General features: G+C 42.6%; 1 protein-coding gene across 4 annotated transcripts in view; it reads left to right on the plus strand.

Annotated features, from left to right (window-relative positions):
• CTNNA1 (catenin alpha 1) overlaps nt 1-20,702 on the plus strand; it is a 54,296-nt gene that overhangs the window by 30,209 nt on the left and 3,385 nt on the right. For all 4 annotated transcript variants that reach the window (XM_056516549.1, XM_056516548.1, XM_056516550.1 and 1 more), the window contains 7 exons: nt 1,726-1,882; nt 2,648-2,848; nt 4,240-4,391; nt 4,568-4,678; nt 8,710-8,891; nt 11,500-11,605; nt 13,085-13,219. In XM_056516549.1, the coding sequence (XP_056372524.1) occupies nt 1,726-1,882; nt 2,648-2,848; nt 4,240-4,391; nt 4,568-4,678; nt 8,710-8,891; nt 11,500-11,605; nt 13,085-13,219 (1,044 nt within the window). The remainder of the gene's footprint in view (nt 1-1,725; nt 1,883-2,647; nt 2,849-4,239; nt 4,392-4,567; nt 4,679-8,709; nt 8,892-11,499; nt 11,606-13,084; nt 13,220-20,702) is intronic.

A 20,702-nucleotide genomic window follows, 5' to 3' on the forward strand; every position in this document is an offset into this window, starting at 1 on the left:
TTACTCCTCAGTTGCTGGCCTCCTCTTGATCCCTAGTTTAGTATTACTCCTCAGTTGCTGGCCTCCTCTTGATCCCTAGTTTACTATTACTCCTCAGTTGCTGGCCTCCTCTTGATCCCTAGTTTAGTATTACTCCTCAGTTGCTGGCCTCCTCTTGATCCCTAGTTTAGTATTACTCCTCAGTTGCTGGCCTCCTCTTGATCCCTAGTTTAGTGTTACTCCTCAGTTGCTGGCCTCCTCTTGATCCCTAGTTTAGTATTACTCCTCAGTTGCTGGCCTCCTCTTGATCCCTAGTTTAGTATTACTCCTCAGTTGCTGGCCTCCTCTTGATCCCTAGTTTACTATTACTCCTCAGTTGCTGGCCTCCTCTTGATCCCTAGTTTAGTATTACTCCTCAGTTGCTGGCCTCCTCTTGATCCCTAGTTTAGTATTACTCCTCAGTTGCTAGCCTCCTCTTGATCCCTAGTTTAGTATTACTCCTCAGTTGCTGGCCTCCTCTTGATCCCTAGTTTAGTATTACTCCTCAGTTGCTGGCCTCCTCTTGATCCCTAGTTTAGTATTACTCCTCAGTTGCTGGCCTCCTCTTGATCCCTAGTTTAGTGTTACTCCTCAGTTGCTGGCCTCCTCTTGATCCCTAGTTTAGTATTACTCCTCAGTTGCTCGCCTCCTCTTGATCCCTAGTTTAGTGTCACTCCTCAGTTGCTGGCCTCCTCTTGATCCCTAGTTTAGTATTACTCCTCAGTTGCTGGCCTCCTCTTGATCCCTAGTTTAGTATTACTCCTCAGTTGCTGGCCTCCTCTTGATCCCTGGTGCATTAGGATATCCCAACACAAAACATTGCTGTGTTGGTTTAACGCACTTAAAATAGCCATGGCTACATCTGTAGATGTTCATGTTTATATTCTTGCCTTAAGGAAGTAAAGTCAGCAATTCTCTTTATTTTATATATATCGGACAAACAGATTTATTAAATACAACTTTGTGAATAATATTTTATTAATATATGAAAAGGAAATGAAAAGGAAAACATTATTGAAGAAAAAAAAAAAGAAAAAAAACAGACCACCGCGTATCTGTTAAGCAAATAGGATGACTTACCTCTGAAGTTAGCACCAAAGTTCCACTAATGCCCTGTGTCATCAATGTCATTTTCCCATAAACCCGCCAGCTTAGAATGTAAAAACTCAAGGTCTCTAGAGTTATCAGAGTTTCTAACTCCATGACAGTCCGTAAAGTAAGAGGATTTTCTACTACACAGTAAATGTCAAAAATATTTTTTGGAGTTTGCACAGATAATTATGATTGTAATTATCATATTAGAGTTCAGCTACTAACCTGTTCATATTACTATTCCTTGTCACTTGTAACCTTTTTGATTTAGTTTGTTTTTGTTAAAAATATAAGGATCTTTGGATGCTTGAAGTTGTCCTGTGAAAATTAAAGATCAAGTTGGCAACTCTGCTAGTTATCCTGGAGTTAAATAGACACAGATGCAAGATCTCATAATAACCAACTTTTTTTTCATTCTGTGCTGCCAGAGTATATGGGAAAATGACTAAAGTGGTGCCAGGCATGATGGGTAACAGCTATAACAACCTTTTGTGGGGACTAACTAGTTGTCACATGATTTGTCATGTTCTGCCCTTCTGAATGAATACATCTATATATAACATGTATTTACATTCCTAAACCAAACCTTGCATTTGTGTTTTTCTGTATATAAAGGTAATAAATGCAGCATTGGCTCTTGCTGCCAAACCTCACAGCAAGGTAGCTCAAGAAACAATGGATCTTTTCAAAGATCAGTGGGAAAAGCAAGTTCGTATTTTAACAGATGCAGTTGATGACATCACATCAATAGATGACTTCTTGGCTGTATCAGGTATCTATTAAGTTTTCCCTTTTTTTTATTTTATTTTGCGTTAACTTTTCTTTTAAAATGTAGAGCACGGGGGGGGGGGGGGGGGGGCTTCATAAAAATGATGTATAATAAATTTGAATTTGAGCCGATTGTCAGTCCAATGTGTACAGTAATAGGTTCACATGGCTTGTGGATATGTTGGCTTATAACTATACTTACAGATAAAGTCGTCTTGAGCAAAAGTATGTGTCTTTAAAAAAAAAAAAAATATTAAGTGTGGTTCTGTAAAGAGCATTTTTGGAGAGCGCATTAATGCCAAAAGTTGCACGTTTTCAAGCAACCTTATGACTTAAATGGACACTATCATTAAAAATGTTTTTGCTATTGCACTCCTTATGGTAAATAAAAAAAATATTTCTAATGTACTTTGATAAAAAAAATGTTTTATTTGTGTTTAAAAAAGCTGCCACTAGGTGTCTCCCTACTTTTCCAGAGCACATTTCCCCCTATCTCTTCCACAGACTTTGGACTCCTGCTGGCCTGGCAGAAGTCCAAAATCAGATCATGCAGTCTGGAGTGCTTAGGGCCGGGGGGGGGGGGGGGGGGGTTTGAAGACCACTGTGCGTCCTATAGGGCGAAAAATACGGTATTAAGCAATAATTTCATGTCTGACCTTGATCATACAGCACTGATAAATTCCCCCTATGGTATTTTGTTAGGATGACTGAATTGGAAAAAATATTTTTCATTTTGAGTAATTGTATATCCATTTTTTTTTTCTTCCAGAAAATCACATTTTGGAGGATGTCAATAAATGTGTTATAGCTCTTCAGGAAAAAGATGTTGATGGTCTGGATCGTACAGCTGGTGCAATACGTGGACGTGCAGCTAGAGTTATCTATGTTGTTACTTCAGAGATGGATAATTATGAGCCTGGAGTCTACACAGAAAAAGTTCTAGAAGCAACCAAACTTTTGTCCAATACAGGTATAGCATACAATGTCTGCAAGGTTTTTTATTGTTGCGCTCCATAAAACTTTTTGAGCAAAACCGCTTGTGGCAGAAAAGGGGACATTTCTAAATTTGCTTTATTCATTATGTGAATTCAGGTAGAAGAAACAGGCATGGTCGCATATCTACATATTGCTTTTTGATCTAATTGCTTCTCAGCATAAATTCAAAAACTAACAGGTTGTTAGTATACACTTTGATCAATAGGTACAAGCCCACTCGTCATGTCAAGGCCGCCTAATTTGAGTGGGTCCCTAACGTCCCTAGCATAAAATGGCGTGGCACTGGGTGGCGACCACCACCGCCGCGACACCAGTGCCCACAGGGGGAACGACCCACTGGCAGAGCGGCCACAATGCCGCTCAAACCAGTCCATGGGTCGCACCTTCCCACAGACACAGTGCCACGGCAGCAACGGACGCCGCACAGCACCACACCAGTGTGAACAGGGTGTTAAAGTTCACTTACCATGCTCTCCCAGTCAGACTGGGAGGCTGCTAGGAAAGAAAAGGCCCTTGTGTAGCTAACTACTACTTATATAGGGTTGGGCTGAGGGGGTGGGGCAGAGTGCAGACACATGTTAAGACAAAAAAGTGCAGACACATGTTAAGACAAAAAAAAGAGGAGGGGATAGAAAACACAATGTGAATTCAGGTAGAAGAAACAGGCATGGTCGCACATCTACATATTGCATTTTGATCTAATTGCTAGGTACAAGCCCGCTCGCCATGTCAAGGCCACCTAATTTGAGTGGGTCCCTAACGCCCTAGCATAAAATGGCGTGGCACTGGGCAGCAGCTTTATTCATTATGAATGCAGAATTGGGCCTGATTCGGTTAACAGTAACTCCAGAAGTTTGAAGGCCATTTATAGAAATATGAAACTTTTTTAGACTTAAGCCAAAGCAAAAGTCTGTTTACCCGGTAAGGTCCATATAAGAACTGCAACAAATGAACTATAAGATGTTATAACATAAAGCTGACAGTACACATAAAATAGCTGTTGGCTGAACACATGCACACTCAACTGCTCTCTCCAACCTCTGCTCTTACCTAAACATTTTCAGAATTGCCCCATTCATTTATGTGGAATTTCTGATGGCAAATATCATTTGTAAGTAACAGTTGTCATCCATTCCCTGCATTTTTGGCAGGCAAAATAGCTCAGTCTGTTTGGTATTCTATAGTGAATCAATTGTGATCTGTCAAGATCCATTATACCTCAATTTTTAATCAATAGTTGGATCTATTAGAGAAGCAAGTCATGACATACACATGTGAATAGTTTCATTTAGATATATGTACATATTACAGTCATTTTGTTTTCATTCTGATGAACATGTCCTGACCTATAAATCTACTTTTCAGTCATGCCACGATTCACAGAGCAAGTTGAAGCAGCAGTGGAAGCTCTCAGTGGAGACACCAATCAGCCAATGGATGAGAATGAATTTATTGATGCATCTCGATTAGTGTATGATGGGATCCGTGATATCCGGAAGGCAGTGCTGATGATAAGAGTAGGTTTTACACAAGTTATTTGAAATATTATTAGTCTTTACTGGTCTGTGCTCTGAGATTTGTTGTCTAGCTGTCATTGATGTAACTTCAAAGATTTTCTTACAATTGAACCTCAATTTCTACATGTGCAAATAAATGTTGTAGATTTCATCTTATTTTATTTTCCTTATTCCAGACTCCTGAAGAGTTGGATGATTCTGATTTTGAGACTGAAGACTTTGATGTAAGAAGTCGAACCAGTGTCCAGACTGAAGATGACCAACTAATTGCTGGACAGAGCGCACGAGTGAGTTAATAATACATTTTAAAGGCTTGGAGTAATTCAGATTATATATCTATATTCCACTAACCTATATCTAGTTGGGATAAAAACTGCTACACAGCTGTTAACCTTTACATATTTATTATTTTGACAATTGTATTGTCAATTTGTAAATATGCCTAACCAGGTGCCTCCAAAAATGTACAAGACAAAAGTAACAAAGTGGTTAATGGTGGTTTATTGTGTAGCCTATCCATGTGCAGTTGGCATGAAGTGAAATCTCTTTTCTCGCAAGAAAGATTTAACAGCGGAGGAGAGGCAGCCTTTGCACAGGGGGAGGAAGCACTTCCTCTGAAGATTGAGGACAAATGTCACTGTATATTGGGTGATCCACGCTCCTGATTAGCATATGAAGAAAAAAAGAATATCGGAGTAACTGTCGTTTTCATCTGTGTCACTATGTTACTGATGACAGATTCCCTTTAAAGTATCTCAACTTACCAGGCAACTAAGTGACATAACTTCAATGCATAAGCCAGGCATCTGTTTAACCCCTTAACGACCACGGACGAGTATGAACGTCCAGGTTGGCGGCCGCTCCGGCACCTGGACGTCTATACTCGTCCATGCTTCTCGTTGGTGCTGCCCAGTGCACCCACGAGATTGCGGCGGGGACTCGGCTGTAACACACAGCCGGGACCCTGCAGCACTGCCGGGAACGAAGTAAACTTCGGTCTCGGGAGTTTAACCGGAAGTGACCGCTGGCTGTAAGTGTTATGACAGAGGGAGGGAGCTCCCTCTGCAGCACCCCGCACCGCGATCGCAGGATGCTGTGTGTAATCCCCGGCGGGCGGGGACCTGCGTTACTGCCGGGACAGAAGAAAACTTCGGCCCCGGCAGTTTAACCCTTACAGCCGCGGTCGGAAGCGACCGCGAGCTGTAAGGAGTTTTGAGAGAGGGAGGGGGCTCCCTCTGTCTCTCTCCTGTAGCACCCCGCAACTATCGCGGGGTGCTGCTGCTTACCTGGGCAGCTGGGGGTCTTTACTAGGACCCCCAGGTCTGCCCCGGTTATTGCCTGTGAGGATGTGGCAGAGGCAAGTCCTCATATGCTGCCTGCTAGTGTAATACTTGCAGGCAGCATATATCTGCAATGCTTTGGAATACTAAGTATTCCAAAGCATTAAAAAAAAGTGAAAAAAATATAAAATAAATAAAAGTGTAACAACAATAAGTATAAAAAAAAAGTGTAAAAAAATTAAATAAAAATACATTTATTAAATAAATATAATGAAAAATAAAAATGTATGTGTAGGATCACATGGCGCACATCCGCAGCATGTTACGTGCTGGATGCCCGCGAAAAGTCACAATAAGGAGCTCCCTGCTGCGCTGGGTAGCTTTGTGTGTCCACTAATAGCGTCGGATTTCCCGCCGGAAGTCATGAGCGGACACACTGAGCTACCCAGCCACAGCAGTGATCTTGCCCTTGTGACTGCTGGGGGGCATCCGCGGTGTGAAATATGCTGTGAATGCGCTCTATGTGACCCTACACTGCGTCCCATTCATACTGCGTTTCCGCAGTGTTAGAGGTATCCGTCAGCATCATGTCAAAAAGAGTGATGCTGACATATACTGTAGCAGCTCCATTCATTTCTGAATGAGACTACTACAGTATACATTGGATCCCTTTTTTGACATGACAACGGACACCTATACTGCAGAAACGCAGTATGAATGGGGACTATTCATATAATGATGCCCTGAAAGCCAAAGGGGGCTCCTCTCTTTTGGGGTTCTACCACGCAGCCAAGGAACCAAATATGGCCTAAGCGGGGGTATTTACAAACACGGGCCGAGCAGCTTAATAAAATATAGGGTGAATTTCTTGCAATATCAGAAGTGATGTACAAAAAATATGCCCCACGAATGATGCATTTGTGAAAAATTGCAAATTTTTAATTTTTAACACTGACTTTGTAATAATTCCTGCCAAAAAACTATGGTGTTAAAATACTCACTGTACCCCCTAGTGAATACCTTGAGGGGTCTAGTTTTTTAAATGGGGTCATTTGGAGGGGTGTTCCTATGTTCTACTACCTTTTAATTTCTGCAAACCTTGCATAGCACAAAATAAAAAAAATGTACTTTTCAAATTTTCAAAATTTTCAAAATTTCAAGTTAAATTGTTAGGCTTCTAATTAATTTAAAATGTGAATTAAAAACAAAAAAAATGCTGTCAAAATAAAGTAGACATCTGAAAGTATAAGTTTCATAAACTATTTGGTCAGGAAGTATAAATATATGCAACCTATTAGTGTTAAAATAGAAAAAAATCGTAATTTTTTCAAAAATTTCATGATTTTTTGCATTGTAAAAAAAAAAAAACTACAAATGATATCGGCTTACTTTTACTATGTACATGAAGGACAACTTGTGACAAAAAAACAATGTCAGAATTATTGTGATTGGCAAAACCTTACCAGAGTTATTCTCTAATAAAGACAGACATCCCCGATGTGAAAAAACAGGCCTGGCCTTTCAGGGGCGTACAGGTTTATTTGTATTGGTCCTTAAGGGGTTAAGCATACCTGTCACTGGCTGGGTGAATGCACTTTATGATTGGAATTTTGCTCCAATATTGGACATCCACATGTATGTTATCTTCCTCTGAAAAGTGACTGTCCTAGCCAAAGATAACACAGATTTAACCCTTTATCGACGCAGGACGTATATTTACATCCTGCGCCGGCTCCCGCGATATGAAGCGGGGTCACGCTGCGACCCTGCATCACATCGCGTCTGTCCCGGCGCTCATCAACGGGCAGGACCCGCGGCTAATACCACACATCGCCTATCGCGGCGATGTGCGGTATTAACCCTTTAGAAGCTTCTAAAGTGAAAGTATCTCGGCTAGTCAGTTGGGCTGTTCCCTTTGGGACCTATAACACTGCAAAAAAAAAAGTAAAAAAAAAGTGTTAATAAAGGTCATTTAACCCCTTCCCTAATAAAAGTTTGAATCACCCCCCTTTTCCCATAAAATAAAATAAAACAGTGTAAATAAAAATAAACATGTGGTATTGCCGCGTGCGTAAATGTCCGAACTATAAAAATATATCATTAATTAAACCGCACGGTCAATGGCGTACGCGCAAAAAAATTCCAAAGTCCAAAAAAGTGTATTTTGGTCACTTTTTATACCATTAAAAAATGAATAAAAAGTGATCAAAAAGTCCGATCAAAACAAAAATCGTACCGATAAAAACAGAATACGGCGCAAAAAATGAGCCCTCATACCGCCCTGTACGTGGAAAAATAAAAAGTTATAGGGGTCAGAAGATGACATTTTTAAACGTATAAATTTTCCTGCATGTAGTTATGATTTTTTCCAGAAGTACGACAAAATCAAACCTGTATAAGTAGGGTATCATTTTAACCGTATGGACCTACAGAATAATGATAAGGTGTCATTTTTACCGAAATATGCACTGCGTAGTAACGGAAGCCCCCAAAAGTTACAAAATGGCATTTTTTCTTCGATTTTGTCGCACAATGATTTTTTTTTCCGTTTCGTTGTGAATTTTTGGGTAAAATGACTAATGTCACTGCAAAGTAGAATTGGTGATGCAAAAAATAAGCCATAATATGGATTTTTAGGTGGAAAATTGAAAGGGTTATGATTTTTAAAAGGTAAGGAGGAAAAAACGAAAATGCAAAAACGGAAAACCCTGAGTCCTTAAGGGGTTAAAAGAGAAGATTCGTAAGTGACAGGATGGTAGGAATTGTTTAGTTTGTTCGTGTTCATTTCCAGGGAGGCACTTATCATAGAAACAATCTATACTTGAATGGACTACGTAATAATTCGCTATTCCTTTCGCCCTGTGTACTTTTGTGATTTGCAGATTTTTGGTAGTGTGGGGCGGCTTGGAAAACATAATGTATGGATATTATTTTATATAGGTGTCAGATATAATGCCCTGAGTGTTATAGTCTTTAATCATGATAGGGGTGTGGTTTTGAAGTGGTGATGAAGAACAATTTCTTTTGATATACTTTAGGCAATTATGGCTCAATTGCCACAAGAACAAAAAGCTAAAATTGCCGAGCAGGTCGCAAGCTTCCAAGAAGAAAAAAGTAAACTTGATGCTGAAGTATCAAAATGGGATGACAGTGGAAATGATATTATTGTTCTGGCCAAGCAGATGTGTATGATTATGATGGAGATGACGGATTTCACTAGGTAAGCTGTATCACATTATACTTTTTTATTTTTCTTTCTTTTTTTTAAATAAATTGAGGAGACCTCCACCATTGCTAAAGTAAACATGCAGAAACACTCAGCTGAGCACTATGGGGGAGATTTATCAAAACCTGTCCAGAGGAAAAGTTACTGAGTTGCCAATAGCAACCAATCAGATCCCTTCTTTCATTTTTGTAAAGGCCTCTGAGAAATGAAAGAAGTGATCTGATTGGTTGCTATGGGCAACTCAGCAACTTCTCCTCTGGACAGGTTTTGATAAATCTCCCCCTATGCCCTTTTGTTTTAGCTCATCGTAGCAGTGCTCTGTTCAAAGACCGGTGTGCAGATTTACTTCTGAGACCCGATGCGATGCAGCAACCGTGCGATGTATCATGTGTTTTAAGTTTCATTTTTAAATCCCCCGCGGGAGCCCTGAATGGCCGGTACTGAAGAGCTATTCAGGGCTCTGCAGGGTTTTTAAAATGAACATTGTGAGTGGCAGCACATAGGGCCGTCTGCTGATTCATAGCACTGCAGTGGCATATGTATATAGATGCGCTGGGAGGCAGACATATAGCGTTTTCTGCCCCCCACATCGCTTGTATATATTCATATGCCACTGCAGCGCTATGTATGTATGCTATGTATCAGCATCATTGGCCGGCCAGTTGCTGGCACTATGCACTGCTGATAGAAATACTTTTTATTCATAATGCTGTGGGGGGGGGGCATATTATGACAAATGCGCTGCGGAGGGTGTATGTGTGTGTATATATGTGTGTGTATATATATATATATATATATATATATATATATATATATATATATATATATATGTGTATATATATATGTGTGTGTGTGTGCTGGCGGGGGGTCATATGTTCATTAATGTGCTGCGGGGGGTATATATAAATGTGCTGGCAGGGGGTATATATTTATTAATGCGCCGGTGGGGGTCATATCTTTATTAATGCGCTGCGGGGGGCATATTATAAATGCGCTGGGGGGCTAGATATATAGGCTATATGTCTGCCCCCCCCCTGCAGCGCTACATATCTTGCCCCCCACAGCGCTTTTAATATACATATGGCCCCCGCTGCCACTCACAATATTCATTTTAAAAACCCTGCAGATAGCCCTGAATGGCTCCTCAGCTCCGGCCATTCAGGGCTCCCCGCAGGGATTTAAAAATGAAAGTTAAAACACACTATACATCGCAGGGTTGCGGACCATGCCGCCTGCTCCCCTGCTTAATAACTTCTGATTGCATCGGGTCTCAGAAGGGAGACCCAGTGCAATCAATCCCTCAGCCCCTGTACTACAACCCCCATCATGGAACATACTCTGTTCCATGATGGGGGTAGTAGTACAAACACTAATCTGGCCTCCCCAGCTGTCTGCAGACTCCCGCAGCCAGGGAATTACTACTCCCATCATGGAAAGAAGTCTGTTCCATGATGGGAGTAGTAGTAGTCGCGGCTGTGAGAGTCTGTAGGCAGAGGTGTTAAAACGGCCATACATGAGGGATGTTATAACGGGTATTAACGGATGAATATTTATACAGCCGTTAGCACCTGTTATTTCATCCGTTATTATACAGCTGTTTTTTTTTTTACAGAAAACGGACGTTTAATAACAGATGAATGCTCATAGTGTGAAAGGAGCCTTACTGAACTGACTAGTTGATTAATTTAACTGGAAGGCAGATGAAGTATACATTAGAGAAGTACCTTAAAAGAAAAGTATAATGGGGAAAAACTTATCCCCAATCCAAAGGATAGGGGATACGTTTTAGATCAAGGGGGGTCTGACCACTGGTCCCCCCGCAATCTCCTGTACAAGGCCCAGGCTCTTCCTGGCCACCATGCCCCCTCCACATACATATCTCTATGGGAGTACTGAAGGTAGCCGAACAGCTCTCGCATAGAGATACATGAAGGGCACGTGGCAGGCCCCGCTTCCCAGCGGTCAGACCCCCTGCAATCTAAAATTTATTCCCTATCCTTTGGATAGGGGTTACATTTTTCCCAATGATCTATCTCCTTTTAAAGGTGTTATTCCACAAATCATTTTACAAAGTAAACTTCCAACATGACATTATACTAGTATTACTATACAGGTGTAGAAATCACAAAACCACATCACTTTGTCCTCTGCAAGCTCTCTCACCCAGCAATTCATTGCATTGTATTTCACAACCCACAGGCAGGATTTCTGCCTTCCTTGTTCCTCTAACCAGGCTGCTGACAATTATGGAAAAGTTTGCTCACCAGCAAGAACCCTTCTGCACCACTAGGAAAGGGATGACCAGACAGCTACCTAAATGTACATGTTATTTGATTTTATAACAAATTCCTAAATGAATAATCCCCTTTTAAAGATACAGTGCAGGTATAATCTCTCCCTCAACCTGATGTCAAGTGTGCACTTACTAGATGGGACAGTTGCTAAAGTGATTGTCCAAGCCAACCATTAATACATGTTCAGCTTTATTTATTTATTTATTTTTTTATACTAAGTTTGGCTAAAGGGTAAAAGAAAACTAAAACTGGAATGTGTGAACCTGGCATATTTGATAAAAAATTCATTTTCTTCTGCTTCTTTACAGAGGAAAGGGACCACTTAAAAATACATCAGATGTAATTAGTGCAGCAAAGAAAATTGCTGAAGCCGGTTCACGTATGGACAAGCTGGGACGTACCATTGCTGATTATGTAAGTATTGTTATTATTTGAAATTGTAAAGCCACTTTATCAAGGGAAGTACTATGTAACCATTCTACAGCTAGCTTAATGTATCACATGCACTTTCTTTAACTTGTTGAGCGTTTCTAACCCGATTAACCGGTTGCCGACAAAGGACGATCCGGCTCGTCCTGAGACAGCAAGCTGTGTATGATGTGGGCTCCCAACTCAAGCCCTTTAGACTCCCAGCTATTAACCCTTTAAATCGCCGCTGTCAAAGTTGACCGCGGCGTCTAAAGGGACATTTAAATGCTCCCTGGTGGTCCAGTGGGGAGGACCGCCCCCCTGCTGCGTGATCGCAGGGGGGGGGGATGGGGGCGATCCACTGCTGAGGTAGCCTGAGGGCTTACCTCTCCTTCACTGACAGCTCCTGCACTCTGAATGATAAAGCCTGGCAGGGCCAGTCTTTATCAATCGAGCGCAGAGCACACAGATCAATGTGGTTGTATGAAACCACAATGATCTGTATGAGGAATCTAAAAGTGTAAAAAAAAAAAGTTTAAAAACACACACTTTAACCCCTTACTTATTAAAAGCTTAAATCACCCCCCTTTTCCCAAACTCCATATAAAAAACATGTATCCATAATAAAAATAAACATATGTGATATCGCCGTGTGCGTAAATGTCCGAACTAAAAAAATGTATAGTTTAATTAAACTGCATGGTCAATGGCGTACGCGCAAAAAAATTCCAAAGTCCAAAATAGCGTATTTTTGGTCACTTTTTATATCATGAAAAAATGAATAAAAAGCAATCAAAAAGTCCGATCAATACAAAAATGGTACCACTACAAACTTCAGATCACGGCGCAAAAAATGAGCCCTCATACCGCCCTGTACACGTAAAAATTAAAAAGTTATAGGGGTCAGAATATGACAATTTTAAAAGTATAAATTTTCGTGCATGTAGTTATGATTTTTTCCAGAAGTAAGACAAAATCAAACCTATATAACTAGGGTATCATTTTAATCGTATGGACCTACAGAATAAAGAGAAGGTGTCATTTATACCGAAAAATGTACTGCGTAGAAACGGAAACCCCCCCAAACTTACAAAATGGTGTTTTTTCTTCAATTTTGTTGCACAATTATTTTTTTGGGGGTTTCGCCGTAGATTTGTGGGTAAAATGACTGGTGTCATTACAAAGTAGAATTGGTGGTGCAAGAAATAAGCCATCATATGGATTTTTAGGTGCAGAATTGAAAGGGTTATGATTTTTTAAAGTATGGAGGAAAAAACAAAAGTGCAAAAACGGAAAAACCCTGCGTCCTTAAGGGGTTTATATAGCCTTGTTATGTTTGTTGGTTTCTTTTATGGACATGATAATGGAGATTGTATTTTTAGTTGAACTTGAAAATGACAATGTATGAGAGAAAAAGAGAGTAAAGTGTTTAGCTATTTAGTACCTATTCTAGGTACTCACTTTAATGTTCCATTTATTCCCCAGTGCCCTGATTCAACCTGTAAACAGGATCTTTTGGCATATCTTCAACGGATTGCTCTCTACTGCCACCAGCTTAATATCTGCAGCAAAGTTAAGGCTGAAGTTCAGAATCTGGGAGGTGAATTGGTTGTCTCTGGGGTAAGTAAATTTTATTGTTTTTTTTTGCAAAGTATCATACAATAAGTTTGTAACTTCTGCCATTTTCACAAACGTCTTCATTAACCTATTAACCCCTTAACGACGCAGGACGTATATTTACGTCCTGCGCCGGCTCCCGCGATATGAAGCGGGTTCGTGCTGCGACCCCGCATCACATCGTGTCGGTCCCGGCGCTCATCAACGGCCGGGACCCGCGGCTAATACCACACATCGCCGATCGCGGCGATGTGCGGTATTAACCGTTTAGAAGCGGCAGTCAAAGCTGACCGCCGCTTCTAAAGTGAAAGTGAAACTATCCCGGCTAGTCAGTCGGGCTGTTCGGGACCTCCGCGGTGAACAGCTTACAGGACACCGGGAGGGCCCTTACCTGCCTCCTCGGTGTCCGATCGGCAAATGACTGCTCCGTGCCTGAGATCCAGGCAGGAGCAGTCAAGCGCCGATAACACTGATCACAGGCGTGTTAATACACGCCAGTGATCAGCATGAGAGATCAGTGTGTGCAGTGTTATAGGTCCCTATGGGACCTATAACACTGCAAAAAAAAAAAGTTACAAAAAAGTGTTAATAAAGGTCATTTAACCCCTTCCCTAATAAAAGTTTGAATCACCCCCCTTTTCCCATAAAAAAAATAAAACAGTGTAAATAAAAAAAAATAAACATGTGGTATTGCCGCGTGCGTAAATGTCCGCACTATAAAAATATATCATTAATTAAACCGCACGGTCACTGGCGTACGCGCAAAAAAATTCCAAAGTCCAAAAAAGCGTGGAAAAAATTAAAAAGTTATAGGGGTCAGAAGATGACATTTTTAAACGTATACATTTTCCTGCATATTGTTTGTCATATTGCATATGATTTTTTCCAGACGTACGACAAATTCAAACCTATATAAGTAGGGTATCATTTTAACCGTATGGACCTACAGAATAATGGTAAGGTGTCATTTTTACCGAAATATGCACTGCGTAGAAACGGAAGCCACCAAAATTTACTAAATTGCGTTTTTTCTTCGATTTTGTCGCACAATGATTTTTTTTTTCCATTTCGCCATGAATTTTTGGGTAAAATGACTGTCACTGCAAAGTAGAATTGGTGACGCAAACAATAAGCCATAATATGGATTTTAAGGTGGAAAATTGAAAGGGTTATGATTTTTAAAAGGTGTGGAGGAAAAAACGAAAGTGCAAAAACTGAAAAGTCCTTAAGGGGTTAAAGACCTATTAAACCTATTTACTTCTAAGATTGCACTGAGGGGGATGCCTATTGACTGCAGCAGTTAAACAACTGACATTGGAGTAATCTACAATGCTGGTCATTGATGGTGGTTGTCAACTGCAGATAGTAGCTGGCACCCACCAGGTATGGAGTCCCTGAGCCTGCTCCATACTTTAACACCCACTTGTAAATATAGAAAAATGTGGAAGAAATTAACTAAGACCAACATTTCACATACGAGTAAAATCCAGCTGATGTTGCATTAAGCAGATTTATTAAGAGGGGTGCAACTTATATCATGTAGATAATACCATTATAAGTATATTTGTAATATACATTGGTTAACTCCTTAGGGACTCAGCCTATTTTCACCTTAAGGACTCAGCAAATTTTTGTTTTGCATTTTCGCTTTTTCCTCCTTCCCTTCTAAAAATCATAATGCTTTCAATTTCTTGGTCGGAACCATTGGGGGAGACAGAACCGTGGAGTATATGCTCTTGCCACTAGGAGGTGCTGACACTAGGCATACAAGAAAAAAGTCGGCCCCTCCTGGCAGGATATACCCCGCCTACTGACCCTGAGTTAATCAGTTTTAGCTTAGTGTCATAGGAGGCAGACACAGGTCTGGAGCTTTCTCCAGACCTGCTCTTCTTATTTGTTTTTCAGTTAGGTTCTTTTATCCTTTTATTTTCTTGTTTTTAGGTGGGGGTTCAGGAGCATGGCGCTACCTGTTCCCCCATATGTGGCCAAGGGGCACGGGGCATAGAGTATGCACCGTTAACCCCTTCCCGCCAACGGCCAGCGCATGGGGTTGCACCTTAGGTCCAGGTCCCCCTATTTTCCCTGCCCGTCCCGCTGTTACAGCCTGACGTGATGAAGGTGTCTAAAAAGCTGGCTGAAGATGTCTTTAGGTAAGTATGGCGGAGATAGGTTAAGTATATCCCTTGCCCCCCCCCCCCCCCCCCTCCTTCCTCTCCTCTCTCTTCTGCCATTACTACTTCTGGGGAGCCCCTCATCTCGGATCTCCTGTGGGGGAAATAGGGACTTCTCTCCTTTTTATATTTGCTGGGGGTGTCGGGTGCCTTTTTTCCCCTCAGTACCAGGGCCCTAGGGATTGCGGGGCAGTTTCCTCCCCCTCCCTTTCTGCCTCCCCGGTACTGCTTACTTGGGGCCATTACAATAGCGTTCTCGGATGCCGGCCGCAGCTGCTCCCGTGGGCTGGCGTCTTAAGTTTCTTGTGTGCCGGCTCTTATATTAAGCAGGGCACCATTGTTATTCATTATGGCAGGGGCCGGAGTTTCTCCCCGCCCGCACTTGGTCGCGCGGCGGAGCTCCGCCCACTTTTTTGCGGGCGGCCAATAGGTTCTTGAGTGCGCACCAGGGGGTCATTGATGTACCTATCAGCGTTGTGCGTGCGCTTGGGGGTCATTCTCTACCAATGGCAGCTGTCGCATATGTCAATGGCCAAGGCGGCACGCAAAGTCGCTCAGCGATGGAGGAGGTCTCCAGGATTCTAATCTGGGCCGAGGCTTGAGTTCCCGCTCTCTCCGCGATCCACATTCCGGGTGTGGAAAATTGGGAAGCGGACTTTCTCAGCCGCTCTTCGGTGGATCCGGGGGAGTGGTCTCCCCATTCGGAGGTGTTTGCACAGATCTGGGATCTCTGGGGACCCCGGACATGGATTTCTTTGCATCTCACCACAACAACAGGGTTCCCCACTTCGTGGCGAAGTTGCGAGACCCTCTGGCGGTGGATGCTCTAGTCATTCCGTGGTTGTCCTTCAGTCTTCCTTACCTTTTCCACCTCTCCCTCTCCTGCCCAGGGTTCTGCGGAAACTCAAGGTGGGGGGCGTTTCCGCCATTCTGGTGGCTCCAAAACTGGCCCAGACGCGCTTGGTACACAGACTGGTTTCGGCTGGTCGCCGACGTACCACTCATCTTCCACTTCGCCCCGATCTCCTCCCCCAGGGTCCTCTCTGCCACCCCAGTTTGCTGTCGCTGCATTTGACGGCGTGGTGGTTGAAACCGCGGTTTTGAGGGCTCGCAGGTTTTCCTCTGGGGTAATCCGTAGCATTCTTTGAACATGAAAGCCCTCCTCCGCCAGCATTTACCACCGTACTTGGAAGGCTCATTTCTGGTGGTGTGAGGCACAGTCCGTTTCCCTGGTCGTGTTTTCCTTTCTGCGCCTTCTTGCTTTTCTCCAATCCGTGTTGGATCAGCATTTGACCCTCAGCTCTCTTAAAGGGTAGCTCCCACCATCCTTTTTTTTTTTTGTTTTCTATCCCTGCCTATTACCCATCTATCCCTAACCCCCTCCCTGCTTTAAATTTTTTTTTTTATTAATGTTAAAAATTACTTTTTGTCTGCCTGGTAGTGTGCTCACTACCAGGCAGACTTCCCCAGCAGGCACCACGTCACTGATGCCTGCTGGGGCCGGCACTTCTGCCCTTAGTTCATCTACACACGGTGCCTCCAGCTGTTTCACCACTACAACTCCCAGCTTGCCCTGACATCTATTGGCTTTCAGGGCAAGCTGGGAGTTGTAGTGTTGAAACAGCTGGAGGCACCCTGTGCAGAAAACAATTAGTTAGGGCCATGGGCGCGGCCTGTTCCCTCTGTCTGTTCCCCAATTCCTCCCCGTGTTTAAAATGCCGATCCCCGCTCTCCCCTAACCCCCCCCCCCCCCCCGCTCTCCCCTAACCCCCCCCCCCGCTCTCCCCTAAAATAGGTCCATACATACTGCGGAGCGGTCCCATGTTTTCACGGGTTTGATTTTTTCACCTCACACCGGCGTGCAGGGGCAGCAGCAGCGGTGGTGTCATGTGCAGGAGGAGTGGCCGGCCAGGGAGCCAATGCGCTCGCTCCCTGCCTGTCTGATTGACAGGCAGGGAGCGAGCGCAGGCTGAATGAATTAGGACTGATGCCGGCCGGCCGAATTCAGGCTTGACGTCACGCCAGCCTGCAGCCGTGGCCGGTTTTTAAACGTTAATTAAAGCATTTTAATAAAAAATAAATAAATAATGAAAATGTATTAGAGATATGTTGCAGTACATATGTACTACAACATATCAAAAAAAAAAGTTCATGACAGTGCCCATTTAAGGGTCAAGTGCCTGCTCTTTCTATTCTGTTCCAACAGCAGTTGGCTTCTAATATTCATGTCCACACCTTTCTTCAAGGGGTGGCCCATGCGGCGCCACCTTTCAGGTCTCCCACTCCTCCTTGGGTCCTCAACCTAGTGCTTGGGGCTTTGAGGGAAGCTCCATTCGAACCTCTTTGGAACGCTTCTCATTACAATCTTTCGTGGAAGGTCACCTTTTCATCGCTATCACTTCCATTAGAAGGGTCTCTGAGTTGGCGTCTCTTTCCTGACGCTCTCTCGGTCCTTCATCAGGACAAGGTTGTTTTTCGACCACCTCCCTCCTTTTTGCCAAAAGTGGTTTCCCCCTTTCATGTGAATGAAGAGAATGTGAATGAAGAGATTCATTCTTTTTGTCCAGCCCCTTCCAGTGCTAAGGAGCGTTCCCTTCACAGCCTGGACGTTGTTCGGGTATACGCCCTGCGTCCCCAAGAGGTTAACAAATGTGTATGTTTTTGTCCCTACAGCTATTGCTGGTGTGTCTGTTAGGAATCCAAATACAGGAAGTATGGGTGGACAAGCAGGGTTCTGTGCACCGAGGAAAAGCAGGACTGTGTGTACTGAGGCTCTATGACAAGCTAGCGGCTTACACATCAGGATGATTGACAAGCCACCCACCCTCACTTCTTGTATTTGGACTCCTCATAGAGACATCCAGGCAAAAGCTGCAGGGACAACATTTTTTCACCCAAAAATATCCCAATTTTTTAACCAATGTATATTACAAATATACATATAATAAAGGTTTTTGATGATGACAGATACACTTTAATAAAATGCCACTTCAGCTGTGTCTGTCTGTGCACTACAGTTTACAATCTACACTAAATCTGAACTAGCACAGATTTTACCTACAACTTAAGCTAGCTCACTAGCATCATAGGAGGCTAAGCTCCAACCACATGTTTAACCCCTACAGGACCCATATATTCCCAGATATTAAGCATGCATAGCACGCTGGCTCAATACATGTAATGAGCCAGCATGCTATGCACGCTCAATATCATGTATTGAGCCAGCATGCTATGCACGCTCAATACATGAAAATAAATGTGCATACCATGCTTGCTCAATTTCTGATAATGAGCGTGCATACCATGCTGGCTCATTACATGAAATTGAGCATGCATACCATGCTGGCTCAATACCTGATATTGAGTGTGCATAGCATGCTGGCTCAATACATGCATAATATGCTGGCTCAATAGCTGATATTGAGCGTGCATAGCATGCTGGCTCAATACGTGATATTGAGCGTGCATAGCATTACATGTAATGAGCCAGCGTGCTATGCACACTCAATACCATGTATTGAGCCAGCATGCTATGCATGCTCAATATCAGCTATTGAGCCAGCACGCTATGCACGCTCAATATCATGTAATGAGCCAGCATGCTATGCACGCTCAATATCATGTAATGAGCCAGCATGCTATGCACGCTCAATATCATGTAATGAGCCAGCATAGTATGCATTATTAGGTATTGAGCCAGCATGGTATGCACGCTCATATTCATGTATTGAACTAGCATGCTATGCACGCTCAATACATTAAAATGAGCGTGCATACCATACTGGCTCATTACATGAAAAAGAGCGTGCATACCATGCTGGCTAATTACATGAAAATGAGCGTGCATACCATGATGGCTCAATACCTGATATTGAGCGAGCATACCATGTTGGCTCATTACATGCATTGAGCCAGCAAGCTATGCACGCTCAATATCATGTATTGAGCCAGCATGCTATGCACGCTCAATACATGAAAATAAATGTGCATACCATGCTTGCTCAATTCCTGATAATGAGCGTTTATACCATGCTGGCTCATTACATCAGCTATTGAGCCAGCAATGCTCTGCACGCTCAATATCAACTATTGAGCCAGCATAGTATGCACACTCATTTTCATGTATTGAGCCAGCATGCTATGCACGCTCAATACATGAAGTTGAGCATGCATACCATGCTGGCTCGAAACCTGCTATTGTGCGTGCATACTACGTTGGCTCATTACATGTATTGAGCCAGCATGCTATGCACGCTCAATATCATGCAATGACCCAGCCTGCTAATCACGCTCAATACATGAAAATAAACGTGCATAGCATGCTTGCTCAATTCCTCACAATGAGCATGCATACTATGCTGGCTCAATAGCTGATATTGAGCGTGCATAGCATGCTGGCTCAATACATGCATAACATGCTGGCTCAATAGCTGATATTGAGCGTTCATAGCATGCTGGCTCAATACATGATATTGAGCGTGCATAGCATGCTGGCTCATTACATGAAATTGAGCGTGCATACCATGCTGGCTCAATACATGATATTGAGCGTGCATAGCATGCTGGCTCATTACAAGTATTGAGCCAGCATGCTATGCATGCTCATTATCAGCTATTGAGCCAGAATGGTATGCACGCTCATTTTCATGTATTGAGCCAGCATGGTTGCTTAATTACTGTTAATGAGAGTGCATACCATGCTGGCTCAATACAGGAAAATGAATGTGCATTGCATGCTGGCTCAATACCTGATAATGAGTGTGCATGCCATGCTGGCTCATTACATGTATTCAGCCACCATGCTGGCTCAATACATGAAATTGAGCGTGCATACCATGCTGTTTCAATACCGGATATTGAGCGTGCATAGTATGCTGGCTCATTACATGAAAATGAGCGTGCATACCATGCTGGCTCAATATATGTAGATAGAAAGATATGAGATGGATAGATATGAGATGGATAGATATGAGATGGATAGATATGAGATGGATAGATATGAGATGGATAGATATGAGATGGATAGATATGAGATGGATGGATATGAGATGGATGGATATGAGATGGATGGATATGAGATGGATAGATGGATATGAGATGGATAGATGGATATGAGATGGATAGATGGATATGAGATTGATAGATGGATATGAGATTGATAGATGGATATGAGATTGATAGATAGATAGATGGATATGAGATAGATAGATAAGAGATAGATAGATATGAGATAGATAGATGGATATGAGATAGATATGAGATAGATAGATACATAGATAGATAGATAGATAGATATTAGATAGATAGATAGATAG

The sequence above is a fragment of the Hyla sarda genome, chromosome 4 (genome assembly GCF_029499605.1).
Source record: "Hyla sarda isolate aHylSar1 chromosome 4, aHylSar1.hap1, whole genome shotgun sequence".
Classification (NCBI taxonomy): domain Eukaryota; kingdom Metazoa; phylum Chordata; class Amphibia; order Anura; family Hylidae; genus Hyla; species Hyla sarda.